Source organism: Seriola lalandi, unplaced genomic scaffold (assembly GCF_002814215.2).
Source record: "Seriola lalandi dorsalis isolate HSWRI2012SDOR001 ecotype SW California unplaced genomic scaffold, Sedor1 jcf7180002054630, whole genome shotgun sequence".
Taxonomy (NCBI): Eukaryota; Metazoa; Chordata; class Actinopteri; order Carangiformes; family Carangidae; genus Seriola; species Seriola lalandi.
The window spans coordinates 3072139-3091434 of record NW_019525183.1 but is presented as its reverse complement, the minus strand read 5'-3'; the positions used below and the strand labels follow the sequence as shown (position 1 = coordinate 3091434).

General features: G+C 40.3%; 3 protein-coding genes across 4 annotated transcripts in view; 1 reads left to right on the top strand and 2 right to left on the bottom strand.

The window, feature by feature from the left end:
* filip1l (filamin A interacting protein 1-like) overlaps positions 1-4802 on the top strand; it is a 63783-nt gene extending 58981 nt beyond the window's left edge. For both annotated transcript variants that reach the window (XM_023420302.2, XM_023420300.2), the window contains exon 6: positions 3821-4802. In XM_023420302.2, the coding sequence (XP_023276070.1) occupies positions 3821-4036 (216 nt within the window). In that variant the 3' untranslated portion in view covers positions 4037-4802. The remainder of the gene's footprint in view (positions 1-3820) is intronic.
* Positions 4803-4962: 160 nt separating this feature from the next.
* Positions 4963-14867, bottom strand: ect2l (epithelial cell transforming 2 like). Its single transcript, XM_023420367.2, has 21 exons — positions 14515-14867; positions 12855-12967; positions 12515-12677; positions 12179-12434; positions 11894-12080; positions 11306-11441; positions 10947-11112; positions 10362-10490; positions 10135-10227; positions 9432-9641; positions 9204-9307; positions 8927-9085; positions 8764-8850; positions 8186-8295; positions 7925-8072; positions 7561-7634; positions 7303-7459; positions 6852-6917; positions 6662-6750; positions 6234-6406; positions 4963-6080 (listed from the first exon to the last, which is right to left on the bottom strand). The coding sequence occupies exons 1-21, from the start codon at positions 14662-14664 to the stop codon at positions 5947-5949; spliced, it is 2904 nt and encodes a 967-aa protein (XP_023276135.1). The 5' UTR covers positions 14665-14867; the 3' UTR covers positions 4963-5946.
* Positions 14868-15378: 511 nt separating this feature from the next.
* ccdc28a (coiled-coil domain containing 28A) lies at positions 15379-18854 on the bottom strand. The gene is made up of 6 exons (XM_023420343.2): positions 18585-18854; positions 18154-18338; positions 17871-18052; positions 17526-17680; positions 17053-17075; positions 15379-16871 (listed from the first exon to the last, which is right to left on the bottom strand). The coding sequence occupies exons 2-6, from the start codon at positions 18315-18317 to the stop codon at positions 16817-16819; spliced, it is 579 nt and encodes a 192-aa protein (XP_023276111.1). The 5' UTR covers positions 18318-18338; positions 18585-18854; the 3' UTR covers positions 15379-16816.
* Positions 18855-19296: the final 442 nt, after the last annotated feature.

The window sequence follows — 19296 nt, the reverse complement described above, 5'->3', positions numbered from 1 at the left end:
ATGAGCGGATGGAGACTTTAAGACAGGAACAAAAGTGATGTGGGAGAGGAAGAGAGGATACAGTGGAGAGGATGTGGGATGGTTTTATCTGCTGTGGTACATGCCTCATGTTAATGTTATGTCTCAGTACAAAGCTAATGTAAAAGAACAACTTAAAGAGAAGAGTTGCTAATGAACTACTAATCAACTATGGTAGCTTGAAGCTAGAGAATTTTTAATACATACTGTACTGGTACTTCACATGCATGTCTTTACACAAGAAATCATACATTTGAAGCAGGAGTTTCAAGAAGAATAAACATAGAGCAAGCACATAAGGTATACATCTTGGGATCATGTGTGTATTCACAGATGCTGGCAGCAGGCTTTGCTGGTACAGTATATCAACAAGACCTGGTATTCTTTGCTTCATAGTCATGCAGAAAGCATATTTAGCTCAGGTTCGAGGCAATAAAGTAAAAATGCTAACAATGCATAGTTCACTAATAACCCACAAGCTCAGTTCACCATGGAAGAAGCAGCAGCCCCATTTGAGGAGAACTGTCCAAAGACATGCTGACAAAAAATATCTCTTGTGCACCAGGGTAAAAGACAGATTTGAGATGAACCACTCCTCTTCTTACCAACCAGGTCCATCCTAATTTAATAAACTCTTACATTTTCCAAAAATCATGGAAAAAACTAAATCAGAGGAGCTTGAATTAGATGAGGCAATACTCTGTAATGGACAAAAAGTAGACAAGCTTGTAGTAGACGGAGCTGAGAGCTTATGAGATCTCCAAAATTACTATAGAACAGAACCAAATCCTCAATGTCATTTAGATGGAACAAGACAACTGTTGCAAAAAAGTGGCAAACTCAACCCAAACATGCACACATACACACACAACCCAGTGTGACAATGAGGAGATGATTAAATCAAGCATTAAATTGAATGAGTGGGAAGGAGCGCAGCTGGAGAAACCGGATCCAAAGCAGTCTGGGCGTGATGAAATGATGCAGGGGCTAAACAAGATGCTATTCATTAGACCACTACTTGAGAAAGCATTCAGCAGCTGGGATTGCTGTCTGCGACCTCAATTACCCCCTGACTCACTTTAGACTTGGTCGATTCATAAACTGTACTCATCTGGCTCAGCCAGGGAAGACAGATCTGTGCACGGTATTCGTGCCAGACAGATAAAATGAGTATCAAGTGACGCACTGGAGGCCAAAGGGTTTTTCATACAAAAGTCCGCAGTGATGCTTGCTTTTGTTGGCTGACATTGAGGCTGTAATCACACTAAACACGCCGTGATACTTCTGATTAGCAGCAAGATTATTGGGGTGAAAATAAGCCATCAAAAAACAATAAACATACTCATGTAATTTTATACAATCAGCAACTGATCTGAATCTGAATGCAGCCAAGAAAGCCTAATTACAACACTGAGTGCCAGAAAGACAAGGTGTGTATCACACTGCAGGCGAAAGCGGATTTCCTCAATTTTAGCCCACAATGATAATAATCAGAGAGGAATTCGCTCACCTTGACCGACAGGCACAATAAAACCTGGGAAGGAGAATAAGCAGTGGTATGGGGACATTCTCTAAACAAAAGGCTTCGTGCTGCGTGTGAGAGCGTAGACACTGTGAAAGTAGCCTCTCTCCCACTGCAGCACAAGCACCAAAACAAACTTCGTGTTTGGTTGCCTTGGCAACAGCCGCGCCGGTAATGCAGAGTGCTGGGCAGAGGAAGTACTTAGTTGAACTCCTGCTGCACCGCTGATATATGAGAGAACAAAGCCGCACATTAAGGTCTTTCCATGTAAAATCAACAACACTCCCATGACGTGGAGCCTGTACAGATTTTCTGGACCATTAGTTCTGTTGAAGCATAGGCCCCACTTATTCTGAAATTTATACCCTGTATGAATATTTAAGGACATAGTTCACTGCAGATTTTTGTTAATTCTCAAAAACCTCAAGCCACACATGAACATATCCAAGTGCTTTTCTCAAGTTAGAGCGAGAGGTTTGGTGCTCAGTGTGTTGCTTGGGAATAAAGTCAATGGTGTGAAGTAATGAAACATATGGAAATGCGCAGAACTTACTCAGCTGCAGAGATCTAGACCAGATCAATGACACATTTTGTCAAAGAGAGAGATTCTAATGAACACCAATTCTAAAATGCTGCAGTGAAAATAATCCAAATTGATTATTTGGGGGAGTGTACAAGGGCATCTTGTCAGCTCATTTTGCAAAATGAAATGACCTTTTCCAAAAGTCAACACTGAGAAAAATGAACACCCAAGCAGTGAAGATGTAAATTAAAATGTTACAATGTGCCAAATATTTTGACAACTTTGAAGAAATGAACTGCCTGGTGACTATTGTCAGAGTCATTTAGTCTCTGGAGCACACAGAGAGACTCAGACACTGATTGCTCATTTGCCTGGATGCTCAGAAGATTCTTAAAATTCTTAAATGTGTGATTGATGAAGCTAATTTAGACATATCGAGACACATATGCAATCTAAAAACATGAAATCAGAAGAACATTTTCTAGAAAGGTCAACATCCCAGAAGATGAAGATGCTGACAGCAAATGTGGTTTACATTGCTTGTATAAGTAAATGTATGAGGTGTTTATAAAATTCACTGTATCTTGCTCATGAATTTGCGAGTAAACAAAATGTACTACAAATGACTGAGGAGTGTATATGGCTCGGTGTGCCAGATGTTGATTGAGTTTCTCAAACCTGTGGAAACATCTTATCAGAGAAATTGTAAACAGGATATGTTTTCTCCTGTACAAGCACCAATCCAAAAGTGATGTACCTCAGTATGCTGGCACGCTGCTGTGCATGTAAACACGCTGATTAAAACCTGATTGCACAGTAAGCGGAGCAGTGAGTTGTTTGAGAATCTGAGAAATGTGATGTTTCCCAAGATAATTCCTTTTCTTGTTTGTAGTATTATGCTGCAAAAAGAGCCAAACATTGGTTTCTAAGCAACATAGTCACACTGTTTTTAATACTGGGATGCAATGGGGCTATATTAGGGGAACAATGAAACAAAACTATACAATATATAAATATATATTTTCCCTCTATGATTGGTTGATCACGAAAATAGTTTCAGATCAATTGTTTTCTCATTGGTTAATTATTCCAGCTTTACACGTTTCAACTTATTTGAGTTTTTCTTCAGGAAAAGCACACATACTGAATGATGCACAAAAGACACATGAACTGAAACCCTAACAATGTATTTCATATTACACTGAACATGTAATAATATGCAACGTTCTTGAATGGATGTTATGCATTTCCACAGCCCCCTATTCACTGGGAACATTAGATCCAATCTTAATATTTCACAGGGCAATTACAGACTTGCAAGAAAAATACTGTATATAGACAGTTATACTGTTTCATATCTTGTTATTATGAGATCTTTTTTTATTCTAACAAAGAGTTCTTTTAGGGACAAAGCCAAAGTGCAGCAGTCATGTAGCAAAAGTCTGGCACAGTGGTCGTCCATAAAATATGATTTGATATCATCTAGTGGTCATAATCAGTACTGCATCAGATCTCCACTGAGCAACTGGAATCAATTCAGCTGGTGGAGCAAGTCAAAACCATCATCATCACCTGGTCCGAACTGCAAACCTCCTTTAGTGCATATAACCTTCTCCTGCAGACCGTACATCCCATTTTCTCCCCACTTCTTTGTTTTCTTTGTTTTATTTTGAAAACTCATAAGACACAGTGCAGTGTCTAAACCTACAGTAATACTACTCTTTGTCAACTTCATTGTTTGTCTGCGTTTTTCACAGATACCTCTAGAAGCATTCCGACGACCGGGACCTACGAGAATCCCCAAACCGAAAAGCTACAGCTCCCAGAAAGGGACAAACAGCACGGCAGCAAACCCGGGACAGCAGAACAAGGGTCAGCCGCCACAGACTCATGTACCCACTGGGAAAGAGCAGCACACACACATGCCAGCAGCACACAACAACAACCCAAATCTAGCAAACCGCAGACTGTGACTTCAGTGATACTTATCATTTTTTTTATCTTTTGGTCAAAAGATATTTTTTTTTTTATCTTTTGGGTTACTTTTGGCTTACAGTATGTTTCACCTACACTAAAAACATCCTCATGTTTGCTAAAAATCTGCAATGAGTGATTTTTTCAGTGTGTTGTTTTGCATAAAGCTGCGAAAGAAAAATAAAACGTAAAATTAAAATTCTCAGTGCTGCTTTATTCTTTTTAATCTTAAGATAAAAACTGTTTCGTTATCATCTGATCCTCGTCCATGGTGCTCTGAAAACTGCAAAATGCATCTCTTTGTGTCAATATTATGTTCAATGTGTACACGCTATAAAAAAACAAAACAAAAAAGGTTTAGAAAGTAGTTCCAATGGAGATTCATTGAACAAATGAGAGTAAATTATTTACAGTCACAGCTTTGTGTGAGGATGTCACTGTGATAAAAACAAATGAAACTCAAGAGTAATATTAGGACACTAAGTAATATTGTCATGTTGTTGAAAGAAAATGAATTTTTATTTGTATTGTGAGTATTTGTGTTCATCTTTGATGACTTTATCTGTTGTGACATACAGATAATGAAACAGCCATTTATCCATTTCTAGGGATGGGAGATGAAAATATTTCTAAAATAAGTGGCAATAATGTACATACGTGTATAACTGATGTGTTGTAATGCAGCTCCTTGATAGTGATAATAACTCAAATGTGACTGTTGTGTTATTTTTGGTTATCAATAAAGACTTTTTATACCTTCAGAAAGGGAAATGTCTCTGAACTCATTATGGAGAACTATTGACAACAGAGCAACAGACAAAGTGACAAACCACAATGGATCATAGATATTGTACGAAGCCGCATATATGAGAAAAACATACATACTTAGTGAAAGCCAAGTTAAAATATAGGTTGACAAGAAATATCTCTTATGTTTATCTTTATTAACACTGGCAACTAGAAATATATGTCCATATTTTTGGAAATAAAAGTGGTGCAATGAGACACAATAACAAAAGGTCTCAGACTATGTTTCTGGAAGGTGACATGATAGAGCTGTCATTTAAAGGCATGATTGTGAAAGAGAAATGCTACTTGTGATGCAAGGATTGTCTAGCTAGTGTTACTGGTTCAATGTCAAATGAATGAACGCAGACCACAATGCACCAGGTTTTAACGGGGGGAAATTACAACAGAAGAAAAACCCACAATATTCTATTGAAGAGCAGATATGCAAAGAGTGTTTAGAACACGGGTAATTTACACAAAAGACAAGACAGGCCAAAACAGGATTGGCCAACACAAACTACTTTCTACTATCCACTGTCCAAGTATTGTAATGTTTGTTTTGCTGTTTTCTCAAGAGTTTTTTGTTCAGGTGTTATGTTTAAATCTAAATATACTGTATAAAAATGTTTTTTTTTACATCCGTGGACGGGGCGCTCAGCCGACGGCAAGTCAACACTGTTTTTAAGTTAGTGAGACATTCACTATCAGGAAACTGAAGATGCATGTGTCCAAACTCATAGATTACCAAAATACTGGTTGACACATACTGCAATACTTTGACTTAAAAAAACAAAAAACAAACGTGGGATTGGGTAGTATGAATTTCCAAATACTTTTAAATATCGCGAAAAATATTTTATCCCTTTTGTTAACTCATGAAAGTAATTATTCTGCTTAGAGGATTATGTCTGGAAATCCTTTAAAGGTGAAAGTGAGAATTTAAACAGTGGCAGGAGTGCTACGACTTTAGATCATATCACTGCATGGGAAAGATTGTCTTTTGAGGTTTCCTGATCTTTGTAATCTTAAAGAAAACACTAACAGTGGTGTCCAAACCTCCTGGTGTCTTGCTGGTGTATCGTCACCGTGCCGTCACTGATGTCCCGTCACTGATGTCCCGTCACTGATGTCCCGTCAGAGCAGAGGTGATGGCTGAGCGCAGCACAGACAGGAAGTAATCTCTCTCCTCACCTCTCTCTGTGGCACAGACCCAGGAACGACAAGGACCCTCCAGGACAAAGGCATGACACACATCTATGGAGACAGAGACATTAATATTACTGTGACTTTCCTGATTCATCAAAGAAGGGTATATGATCATATACAGGTAATTACTGAAAAATACCAAAATTGTAGCAATATTCATGATATCTTTATATCGTTATCTTTCAATGGGACCAAACTTACAGCGTGTGTGTGTGATCTCTCTGACAGCCAGGCTGGTGAGGGCCACAGAGGCCAGGAAAGTGTGTGTGCTCCGGTGAGCCAATGTGAAAGGTGTGTGATGCACATTTCGCCGTGTCAGCACCAAAGCGTCATTAAACAGGAAGAGGCCCACATCAGATACATGCTCATAGGTCCTAAATCACACACACAAACAAACAGGGTCAACGTAGGATGAATGTAATGAAATAATTTCTAATGCAATGATACTATTCTTTAAGTCTTAAGTAAATGAGAAAAACTTTATTTAGTTTAGTGCAAAACACAAGTTTGACATGTGACTATAAGTACAGATGGGTGGTCAGACAGGTTGGTAAATATTCATTAATAATGATTTATTACACATTTAAGTGAAATATCAACAGGAACACAGGAATAATTTGCGCTGTTACCTGAGAGAATCTGGAATCTGTTCGTCAGGACTCCCGAGCAAAGCAACATCCTGAGTTATGACCAGCTGTCTGTTTCCTTCACTGAGGTTCTACACACGACACAGTCAAAGCAAAATAATACAACTTTAGTTTTATAGTATGAGTTTTAAGAGAGAGTGTAAGAAAATAAAATAGAGAGCTGTGTTTTTACTGGACAGCCTTGGATCATCTGCTGTGTTTCCTCCATCAGTCTGTCTCTCTCAGAGTTACGCTTCAACTGAAACAGAAAAAATAAATATCTGTGTAGTTATTGCACTGAGCATAGTTTTGCACACTTAATACAAACTACAGTGTACACATAAGAGTAATAACTCGGCTATGTAATGTTTGTTTGTGACATAACACAAATAGAGAATCTCATGGCTTCTACAGAGTATAAACACAATACGATATAACAACTTTTTGATTTTGTTTAATGACAGTGGAAGTTTTATTTCTCCACATTTTAAATATTTGCTTTAATAGCTTCATAGTTTAGTGAATGATTTGAAAGAATGATATACGGATAAAACATTATTGTTTTAAAAATGACCCAGATGGATTTTGAAATTATTGCTACAGTAGCATGTACACTATCTGTATAACAGGTGCAGGTGTCATACCTTTAGTATGAATTCTCTGTAGCGTAGCATGGTGGTAAGGGCAGAGGAGAGGTGTGTGTGGTCAGGGTGCCCGGGATCTGTGTGTAAAGAAAGAGCCTGAAGCAGAGTCACATACTCCTCTATTCTCCACACTGGGCACAGCAGCAGCTCCTGTAGGCTTCACAGACACATGTATACAGATGTGTTTTACACTGTGGTTTGATCAATACATGGTGTTTTTAGGAAACTTATACAACATATATACATATGTGTTGTTACCTCAGCATGTGTGTTGCAAGAGTTCTGTCTGCTCTCTTCAGGAAAGCCCGAAATGCAGGTTTCGTCTCCCTGCACTGAGACACACACACACACACACACACACACACACACACACACACACACACACACACACACACACACACACCATCATTTGTTTAAATCCAATACGAAACGAAACTGTCTAAATAAAATCTGGCTTTTCATGAAATCATAATAAACAATCATTCAGATTGAGTATTAAAGCAGTGCAGAGATCTGACAGAGACTCTTTCAAAGGGCTGAACAAAATCTGTTAGTTCTAGTTTAACTAGTTAGCTCGAGGTGCCTCTGGTATGAATCGATGGCAACAAACACATTGCTTTACCTTGTCGATGGTGCACAGGGCAGTGGTGTAGTTGTTAAAGTAGTTGGTGTAGACTCTGAGACTTGAGCACAGTTTTACAAACACCTCTCCAACGCACTGCTCGGCACCCCACTGCTGCAGCCTTGCCCATAAATCGATCTGAAACACCCTGCAAGAAACACACATATACACTAATCATGTCATTCCACACAGAGGGACGCAAACAAGACAGTACCATACGCATATCTGTGTGTGTGTGTGTGTGTGTGTGTGTGTGTGTACCTGTTGAGCTCCAGTATTTGTGCGACAGGGCTGAGGATAATCTGGGTGTCAGCATAGCTGAGAATGGCTCTGTTGGAGTTCAGAGCTGCTGTGAGTGGCTCCTGGTACACCTGCAGCACAGAGCAGTGACATGTATCAATGAACCAATACTGACTGTTCTCTTCTTCTCACACCTCCACCTGGAAAATGGACAAACAGCACTTTCTGGGCGGGTGATTGCTTTGTAAGATACCTTATCCTGCCCAAATCAGATTGTAATATTAAGGGAGGGCAGAAAACAGGTCATGCAGTTGCACAACCATGATTTATTCAATATTTAAGACACCTAGTTTAAATAGGTATGAAATGAAGTCCCCATAGTTTGGTGAGTTCTATCAATTATTAGCATGTTTTCTGGGCTTGACTGGACAGCATTACCTAATACTCATTCAGCTTGTCTCTAAGTCTGATTAAACTTCATGTCAAGTGTGACTGTCCCTGAAATGACGGCCTCTCAGCAACTACATTTCCAAATTGAAAGGAACTTTAATCATCTTTTTGTTTTATGAATGATCGAGTTTAAAGAATGGGAGGTATACCTTCAGCACAGCGCCCAGTCTCCCCAGATACAGACACTCGCTGTGGTGCAGCTCTCTGGCAACTACACCTCTCCAGTCTAACACCATCTAAAGACAAAACAAAGCTATAAACATGAAGTGTGCTGCTTTACCCTTCTCTAGATGGACAGATTTGTGCACACACTTGTGGTGGCTCAGGTAGTAATCTCTTGGAGCTATGTGGTGCCAACGAGAAATCATCTGCTCCTTTGGTTAGCAACTTGTCCTCTCCTATATTCTCTTCTCCCTCCTTCTCTTCACTCCATCTTGTAAGGAAGACAGAAAGAAACTCCAAAGGTCTGGTCTAACGAAGCAGAAAATAGGAATGAGAAACCTTGACAGGCTGCTATCTAAGGTTAATGTTTTTTGCTATGGTTTTATGGTAAGTATGCATTACAGAACTCCTTTACAGACATTCCCACCTCTTCCTGTCTGGTGAGAGCAGTGAGTCCCTCAGTCAGAGCCTCACTTAGATCTTTAGACAGAGAAAGCTCCTCAAGGCAGATTTTCTCCCACAGAAAATTACCTATAAATACATTCACAGATTCTTCAGAAAGTTTACGGGACACAGAGTATGCACACGTGTTTTAACTTGCTATTGGTCCAGCTGTGTGTGCATGTATTTCAATCTACGTGTGTCTGAGACTCACCCAGAGCTCGACCCCTAGCCTGGAGGCTGGCCTGCTGTAGCTGCGGCCCCGGGCACCCCCTCAGCTCCCCCAGAGCCTCCTCCATCCACTTGGCCTCTCTGCACCAGCCCCTCAGTACACTCTCACACACATACTGGAATGCTGGGCCTGCTGGAGGCTGGTTTGATAGCCTGCTGCCACACACACTGCTGTGAGACCACTCGCTCAGGACTGGAACAGGGCAAAAGGGTGTGTAGAAGGAAAAAAAGACAAAACAAAAACATGTTTCTTGAGGCTTTAACCACACAGGCCTGGATGATTTGGAAACACTAGTGGTTACCATAGTGACAGCAAGGGCCATGTAATACAACAGCTAAGGGGTTGAAAAACTGCTTTGTCAAAAGAATAAATAAATAAAAATTAAATTTTTCTTGTTTCGTGTGCACATTTTTGATAACTATAATATTATACTATTACTATACCATAGAGAAGGAATTACTGACGGCAAATACATTAAAGATTCACAGAAAAATGCTGACCATAAAATTTTCAAGAAAGTGAAGACAACCCACTGGTCCAAGAATCAGGCGGCGGCTGGTTTAGATATTTTTTGGAGGCGTTAGTGGTAGTTTTGAGGTCACAAAGAGCGTATTACTAAGCTTCACAAACATTTTTCATTTGAAGTTTAACATCTGAGTTAAAGTCTTGTGCAAGGGAGACTCACTGTTCTGAAAACTTCCGGTAACAAGACCCATCGGCGCCCAGACCTCCAGACCAGTCAGAGTAGAGAGAGTCTGGATGAGAGCCACTCCTGACGCTAAGGGAGAGAGAGCAAGTGAGAGAGAGCAAGGAAAGGATAGAGAGACAGGGAATGGAAGTTACTGACACGGAAGCAGAAACTGTGACAGAAATACAGACGACAGAGAAGTATGGGTCTCAGCATCTACCAACCAGATGCAGCCAGTGGGGAGAAGATGTCAATCCCTCCGTCATCCTCAGTTGGTGCCACCCAGCCACACAGTTTTTCCCAGAATTCTCTATGGTCAGGGGTCAGTAAAGTCCTATTTGACAGGATGCTACCTGAAGGGTCAAAAGTAAAACGAAGAGGATTAGTAAACTGAAAAAAAAATCTGAACATAAGGTTCACTAAAAGGTCTACTTTGCAGAAAGAGCCTGTATTTTCAACTTTAACCAATCGCGTTTGAATGGGATGTCCTGAACCAAGGGATCAAAGCATTTTCCCGGACCACAGATAACCAGTTTTGTGTGTTTTCCTGTTATTAGTTAGCAGTTGAGCTGATGTCAACACAACAAATGTACTTCATTTCCAGTAAACATGGACACAAAAGACATGGACAGCCATGGACTTAAAAAAAAGGTTGTATCATAATAACAATAAACCATGAAATGGTTTTAGCAGATGTGTTTCACAGTATCCTGAGAGATAAACTTGTAGCACTGAAGGCTCCAGTTGGACTGGAACTAACCCTGGCAATGTTTCCACACATTTAGATACACGGGATTATCAATTCTCACTGTGAAGCAGATGGATCTCCTCCGTTCCTCCTGGAGCTAACAAGCCCAGCCTCAGAGCTCCCTGCCCTGAAATAGCACTCTCCACCTGGGTTAATAGAGCTGGGAGGGTCCCTCTGTGGTCATACACAACCACAATCACTCCTGCCTTCACGCCGCCCAACACCAACTGGATTGAGCATAGGGAGAACGAGAAAGGAGCAGACAGGGAGGAATATTTCTTTATCTTTCCAATGCTTTTTTTTTTTTTTTTTTTTTTAGCGTTTTCTACATCCCTTTCCTTCCTCTCTATTGACTTCTAGCTCATACAAAAGAGTGTGAGGAATGGACTGACTGATGGAACTTCTATATTTTCCTCTTACCTCATAAGCAGGAACTCTGTTAGAGATCAGCAATAAGAGGGCAGGAGTGGTGCGACGGATGGGTGAGACTGCGTGCTGTGGAGCAGGTCTGTGGGTGAAGCAGGACAATGCTCCACTGGCTTTGTTCATTCTTTCACTAAAAAAAGAGGATACGTAGTTTGATTTCAACAATACGTTTTGTGGAGCTTGACATTTCCCAGAGACGCGCAGACCAAGTTTATAGCAAGGGTGAGCAAATAAGTTCAAGCATGGGCCGTCGCTGTTCAGTGGTGGGGTCAACATTTTACAGAGGCAGTGGAAATACAGGCTTATACCATATGCTTTCAATATGTTTTGACTGTCTGCTTCTTTTAACTCATTCAAGATCCATAAAACAGCAGATGTCATTGGTTTACAGTATCATGCATGTTTGAAAATGCCCCGTTTCTTCCGGCAAATGTCTGGTTAAATGGCAATTTTGCTCTTGACCTCTGACATAATTCTGAGAGCTTCTGCACTGTAGTAAAGGATGTTTCAAACAGACTGTAAAATCTTATACAGTGGTAGATCATGGCATCTGAAAACACTCTACCAGTTGTAGATGATCACCTGAATGAACTGGAGGCCCGGACTCCCTCCAGGCTCTGAGCTGCGCTCCACCCGTCCAGGCTAAGACTTCCAAGGCTGAAAGACCCAGTTGTCACAGATCTAGGTCTCCCAGTCTGGCTACTTCCTCCTCTGACTCGTTCTTGCTTTATGCAGGAGCCCCATGCTCTCCTGGTTCTCATAGATAGTCCTACAAATATCACAGATGTAAGTTACTTCAGCTTATTTGCCACTATGGGGAGAGCAGACGCTATTGTTTTATTTAAATTTTTTTTCTTTCGCTCTTACTCTTCTCCTCCTGAAGTTTGTCTCTGATCATCTGCCTGATCCTCCTCTCCTTCCTCTTCTCTTCCTCCTCTTCTGTCATCCCTGTACTTTGGTGGTTGAGGGTCCCGTACTGCTCTGCTGCCTCCCGGGGAGTGAGCCAGTCCAGTGTGGAGACGCAGGAGACATAGTGGTTCTTCCACGCTCCAAACTCGTTTTCTCCAGGGGTGTAGGGAAGGAACCAGCCTCTTCGAATACATCGGTCTGCCCAGATACAGTCCTGAAGAGAAGGAGAAGAGGGTTTCATTCTTTTAATCAAGACCTGATCAATTCAGATATCTCTTTTTGTGGGTTTCTCACCTGTTCGGCCAGGACCCTCCAGTGCCAACTGACTTGGGCAGCGGAGCAGAGATCACGAGGGGACAGGAATGACATCACATACAGGGACAGAAACCGAGGCAGCACCACCGTGAAGTCCACTTGAGTCACAGGAACCGCCACGATCAGCAAATCCCTACAGTACCTGTTCAGATTGTCCGAGGAGTTTCATTTTAAAGCCTGTAAATCTAATTCAATTAAATAACTTTTGTTTCAAGCTGAGAAAATTCTCAACAAAAAGAGGTTTGAGGGGTGGTAGGAGATTAATAACATGTAATGATCATAAACACACATAAATTAAAGTGGGTATGATTGCACTTACTTGAGCTGGGACTCGGTGCAGCGTGTGAGCAGAGAGTGCAGCAGATGTTTTCTCTGCTTGTCAGTCCACAGATCAAACCAGTGGAGCACCAGGTTCATCCTCTCCTCAAATAACTGGGAGTAAATGGAAACATGACACCAACAAACTTCAGACGATCAGTCAACAACATATGGAAGCTGTACCTCATTGCATAAGAGTCTGCCTGCTTTGCCAAAAGCTACAAACTGGCTTCCAAAACACTGATGAAGACCATGGGAATGGCAAAACGCCAGAACAAAAACGTAAGGCTAATGGTGTGATAATGGCTGAAAAATGTTTGTCTGATGGGGCCATTAGTAAGGTTTATGTCTCCACAACAGGAACTTTACTTATGGACTGTGATGCAGGTTTTGTGTGTGTGCCTGCACCACAGCAATGACACTGGCTCTTCTGCATGCAGTGATGCAGCAGCCCCTGATGGTTTTGGTGGTAAACACCCAGTCTTTTTTCCTCAATAGCAGACACTCATTTCTCCAGTGCTCCTTAGCAAAACAGTAGCTGCACACATGATTGGGGTCCAATTTTCCACGAAAACCGCTGACCGCTTTAACTGAAGACTTTTCTGTCCGTTCTGTCAAACCTTTACTGGAGTGAGTCCCGAAAAAACACTCTACAGCCAGCATCACCAAGACCATGGTTCTCACTAAAGAAAAACCTCATGAGTCAGGAAAAACTCATCTGCTAATTTGGCAGCATCTGAAACATTGCTTAATTTCTGTTAATTTATGCAAGTAACAACATGGCCGGGCAAGTATTTTTAAACTGTTCCAGAAAGATAAGTTCCTGCAGGTCCTCCAAGGTCTTTTACCTGGGATGCAGCGCACCAGCGGCTAAAATGAATGGCTAAATCGTAAGCAAATTCAGTGTGGGATTGCTTCTCTTTCCTCAGAGATCTGAACCTCTGACAATATGCGTCAGGTACCAACTCATACGCCTTAAGTACAGCAGCTTTAACCAACTGGTAGCCACCACTATCAGCGACACTCGAGGCTGAAAACAACTCCTGGGCCTTGCCAGCAACCGCACACTGAAGCAGAAGGGCGTGTTCAGCATCGGACCCATTTCTTGGCTCTGCTAAACGCCCAAACAAAAAAAAGAACATGTCAGGGTCCCTTTCCTTAAACTTTGGGACCAATGGTAAATTGACAGAGACATCCAAAAACGAAGTAGGACAACCCAACAATATATAAGCTCCATATTGTATCGCTCCAACTCCAACTGTTTAGCCTGAACATGAGCTAGTTAACTTTTCTCTTTTGATCCTATATGGTACAATATTGTTTAAGTGATAAAATATTTAATTGATTTAATTCATTTACCTTATGGTGTATCTCTAATGGCTTAAGTTCGACAGGAAGCAGAAGGGGTAGCTACTTTAAGCCAGTTTGCGCACCTGTTCCAAATTAGCCAATTAACCAAACATCAATAATGTCATTTTAGAGATATTTGTAACACGAACACAGCATATTATTAGGCTTTACATATAGTACAAGTGTTCTCCTGTGTGAGGCTTACTGTTATAATTTGGCCATTCCTGCCATCTGGTGGCTATAAATAAAAAGTAATCTAATACAACTCGAGGTTTACTCTGTCCCCCCACCACTTCATTTGTTCCTCTAACCTGCAGGTTGCTCTGCTTGTTGTTCAGCGGAGTCCAGGTGCTGAAGCGGGTTTCGGAACGCAGGCTGTGACCCTGCTGCGGCCCATAGTCTGTCCCGCTGAGCTGCCATTGCTTCACCGAATGAGGAGTTGAATTCAGGTTCGTCCCCATGTGCTCACAGGGGGTGAAAACTCACTTCGAGATAACGACTAGAGTTCTGTTCAAATCATTTAATGCCAGATTGAGCTCTGCTAAGGAAATACCTACTGACAGGCTGCCACTGTGCTGCTCTGCTCTCTGCTCTGCTTCCAGTAACCCTGGAGACGCATCAACAAAAGGATGAGCACATTCCTTCACATGGTTTAAACAAACAGCAGGTTGTCATCATAAACAAGTCAATTATATTGTCAAGTTATGTTGTCCAAAATGTTACCCTGCCCCTTTTAATGCTTTTTGTCAATTCACTTTATAATTATAATATATTGATTTGTAATACGTAATGGGTAAGGATAACTTACATGAGCATGACCATAATGGAATGTGACAAGCGCTTCAGCAGCCAAATGTTAATCATCTGTCAATAATTAATTAATTAATTGAAGTTAATGAATTAATACATATTTTTAAATGATACATTGATCATATACAGGATAACATTTTTTGTGGGAGTGTCAGCCAATCCTAAGCCCTACCCCCCACAATCACTTCACATCCGGTGGAGAAAAACCTAAGTCACACACACACGGGCACACACACACACACACACACACACACACACACACACACACACACAATATATATATTCTCCTACACTTTCTCACGGTAATTTCAATATTTAGACATAACTCTTCCTTTCTTAAAAATAATAAAAATGTAGTCAACAGAGTCAGACAACACATTTATTACCAAGTCAATAAAAATAAAATCACCAAAGTTAAAACAGTAAAACACAAAATAATCCCACATCCCCCAGCAACACTGGTTAAAATAAGTGACAAAATAAAGTAGGATTTACAACCAAAGCAACATCAGATGACTATATTATCTTAAACACAGAATCCCAACATATAATCAACGCGTTCTATGAAAGTCACTGAAAAGGTTAGAAACAATAAGGCCAAAAAGGATTAAATTAAAAATTAAGGCATGGCTGTGATGTCAACATTTGGGTTATTCCATATTTTCCAGCGTCAAACCAACACACCAGTGATCATGAGTGTGTTTTGCATGTTGCATGGATATGTGCAAATATATTCAACACTGAACAATGTGTTGGAGGTGATATCAGGCCACTCACATGTAGCAAGAAATCAAATGCAAAATCACAAACTGGAGTCGCTGCTTACTTCTTTTTTTAATTTCAGTTTCTATGGTCAGAATCTACTGTGTGTTTAATGTTATTTCTGGCTGATTTAATGAATTTAACCATAATTCAATAAAACCAGGAAATACTTTTTAGGTTTTTATCATCTCACAGGTAAGATCTAAGCTTGTGTTTAAAGTTCTACGTTGAAAAACAAGTATAAACATATTTCTGTATCTATATTCTGATATGTCTAGCTCTGGGACACTGATTGACCTGTGACAATAGATACGAAAAAGTGCAACACAGTGAGTTTATATAAATCTTTCTAAAGGAGCAAGTTTGTAGTCAGTTCATAAACAAACACTGAAGATATTCTTTCAAGGACCTGTGAATTCATCATCTGTTGGACTACAGGTAAGTTCTATATGTCTATATAGTTATGTATTACAAATCTAGATTGTTTGAAAAATGATTTAACTGACTACAACTTGACTTTAAACAGGCCATGATAGGGATGTACCAATGCCAATATGTAAAATATACTGTAATGTTGGTAAGACAGTAGCTAACGATCTCATAGATCTTAAACCTCTCTCTATATAACTCTGACAACAAGCGAAAATATAATACACTGTATCTAAATTAATAGAGGAGGTGGTGAAATTCAATCATAGCTCAGTAATTTGATTATTTTCATCTCTCTGTTTAGTAAGATACGATTATAGCTATTTTCTACTTCATATTAGCCACTGAATTTAGTACTCGCTGCTGGTTTACTGTGAGCAGTGAAAAATAAGGCTGTTGACGCATCCTTATTAGGGGATTTTACAATACATCCATCCCCCTGTACAGACAGGGAACGCTGGTGAACAGCTTTGTTGCCATTTCTGCCATAATACTTAAGAGAAATAGTGCTTACGAGCTTTCTTAATCTCCAGCTTATCTGTTGCGGCCTCTCGAGGTTGTATAAAACAAATAGTGGGTCAGATGAGGTTCAGAAAAAAAGCGAAGAGAAAATCACATGCTGGCAGTCCTCGGGATCTCTTGGGTGTCAGCTAGATTCAGTTTCTGACTGGAAAAGCAGAGTCAAGGCAAAACATAGGCAGAAATCTTAGGTTTTTTAACAAGATAAGCCATGGACATACAGGAAACTTTAAGAAAAAAAGTTTTACTTGCACTTTCAAGTTTTTAAAAAGCAATTAAGGCCTGATAGGAAGCCTGGGGACTGGCGAATGTTAAATATCAAAGGATACATAGAAGAACTGAGCTCCTCAAGCTGTGAAGAAAAAGAATATTTTGATCTTATTATACATGTTAGCACTTTATGTGGCAATCTTAGATCACTTGAAAGGATGTTTTTAGACTTTATCCTGTTAGATATGCAACAAGTAGCCAACTAAACTCTTAAAGAGTTTAATACTTGTGAGTGAAATCAGCAGGTAAATCTTTGCTGAGACCCTGAGTAGTTACACTCCATCGATGAACAGCTTTATCCAGGATAATACAACGTATTGAGCTTGATGTGATGTACGACAAACATTTCTGTAGCTTAACTGTTCCAGATCTGTAGTTCTGTAGGGTTATTCAGCAAACTTCTGGTCCTGACTGATAAAATACCATACACTATGAGATTTGGTTATCTTGAAATACTGCTACTACGCAAACATCAGTAAATATACAACATGGATAAAGTCAGAGCATTTTACAAATACTACTGCTGTCTTACATTAAGAAGTAACTTGTCCATGTTGGTGTCACAGGCCATTTTCCTCTGGTCCTCAGGCATTTCATCCACCTCACCATAGAGGTCAAAGTGCAAACGGGCCAGCTTCTCCTGCATCTCTCTCACATGCTCCATCTGGCCAATGGAGCACTCATTGCCTGACACAAAGAGAACATGTAGAATTGGCTTCATCTTCTATACTTCCTACAATTTTTTCCTTTCTTTTGTCTTTACACTCAACCTCGATCTTTTCTACATGTTTCAAAAAATTGATTAGTTTAAAAATCAGACATTAATAGGCATATATATCAAATGTTACAGGCTCAGTTAACATATATATTTTTTTACCAAATGCTTGTAGTTTCCCTGAGTGGAAGTCGTTGAGGAGACTAAGCAGGCCATTCTCCATCTCTTGTACATCTGAAACATCGGTCAAAAAGGAGTGCTGGATGATAGGTGCTGCCTGGCTCTGGTTCTGATTCGCCTTACCACCCAGACCCACCTGATACTTGGATTTATCCTTTATTCCTCTGATAAAAGACAAACAACATAAACAGAAATGAGCGATTACATTGCACATGATGTTGTAAAGCTATTATAAGTGAAATAATCGTGATTGTACAGTTCCTACCGCCTGTTCTTGCTCTTTTGGCTGGAGTGAGTCCCCATATTGTAACTGTGGCCGACGTGCCGTCCCCCGGAGGAAGCACTGTTCTTTCGGCCAGAGCCCCCGGTCGGAGCCGCTGTGTTGGTGGAAGTCCTGGGACTCTTTCTCTTTAACTTTCGCTCCTCCATAACTTCATGTTACGGTGCTCTCTGGTTAGCAAGTTAGACAGTGAAATACGAAAGGCGGACACCAAGCACAACAGTCAGCAATGTAACTCTGAGGCAAACCCCGTAGCTAATCCGGCAGAAACAATATCCTGACAGAAATTAGCTAATGTCCTTCGTGACCAAGCTAACGTTAGCTCAGCGGCTAGCTGGTCGGCTACTCTTCAGATTTCAGAGGTGCCCGTAAAAGTTACGAACCAAAAACATAAGCCGATGAACATATTTACTCACAATTGCAGCAGGGTAGGTCCTTTGCTTCCAGTGACACTGACAGGTTGTCCACACAATTAAAACGTTTGCTAAACCATCACGATTTCCTTATGTACCTCGCAAGCTAGCTAAATAGCCTGCAAACTCTAAAAACTTCCTGTTTTGATGGGACGCAACTGACCCGATCAGGGCCAAATTCCAAATTTCGAAAGATCCACCTCTAAACTACACTACAATACAGTATGTCTTATCACTGTACACCGTAATTACATTACTACAATTTCGAGTCTTGGAATAGCAGATAGAGTATTTATTCTATACTTGAAGTCTACCGCTACGTAATGAAAGTTTCTCACCTGCTCTGCGTAGTGTCCTCCTGAGGTCTCACCAACACGAAATGGAACTATGCCTGGTTCTGGTTGCGTTACATACCCTACTGTTTTTATGAATCTATCCAGGACGAAAAGGCTTAATATCTTGTAGACAATATAACTTTGAACAAAGATTAATATTTAGGAATTTTCCTCGGCATTTGAAGCATTTAAAAATGATACTTAAAAGCATTTTAAGTGATTCCGTTTCTCACATTTTTACAGGACACGTTATTTCTAATGTTTTGGTTTAAAAAAAACAAAGATTTTCATGATTTTTTATATTTACTTTTAATTCATTATCATAAAATGTTAATATATACTTATTTTACTTATAAGGATAATCAGATTTGTTGATTGCT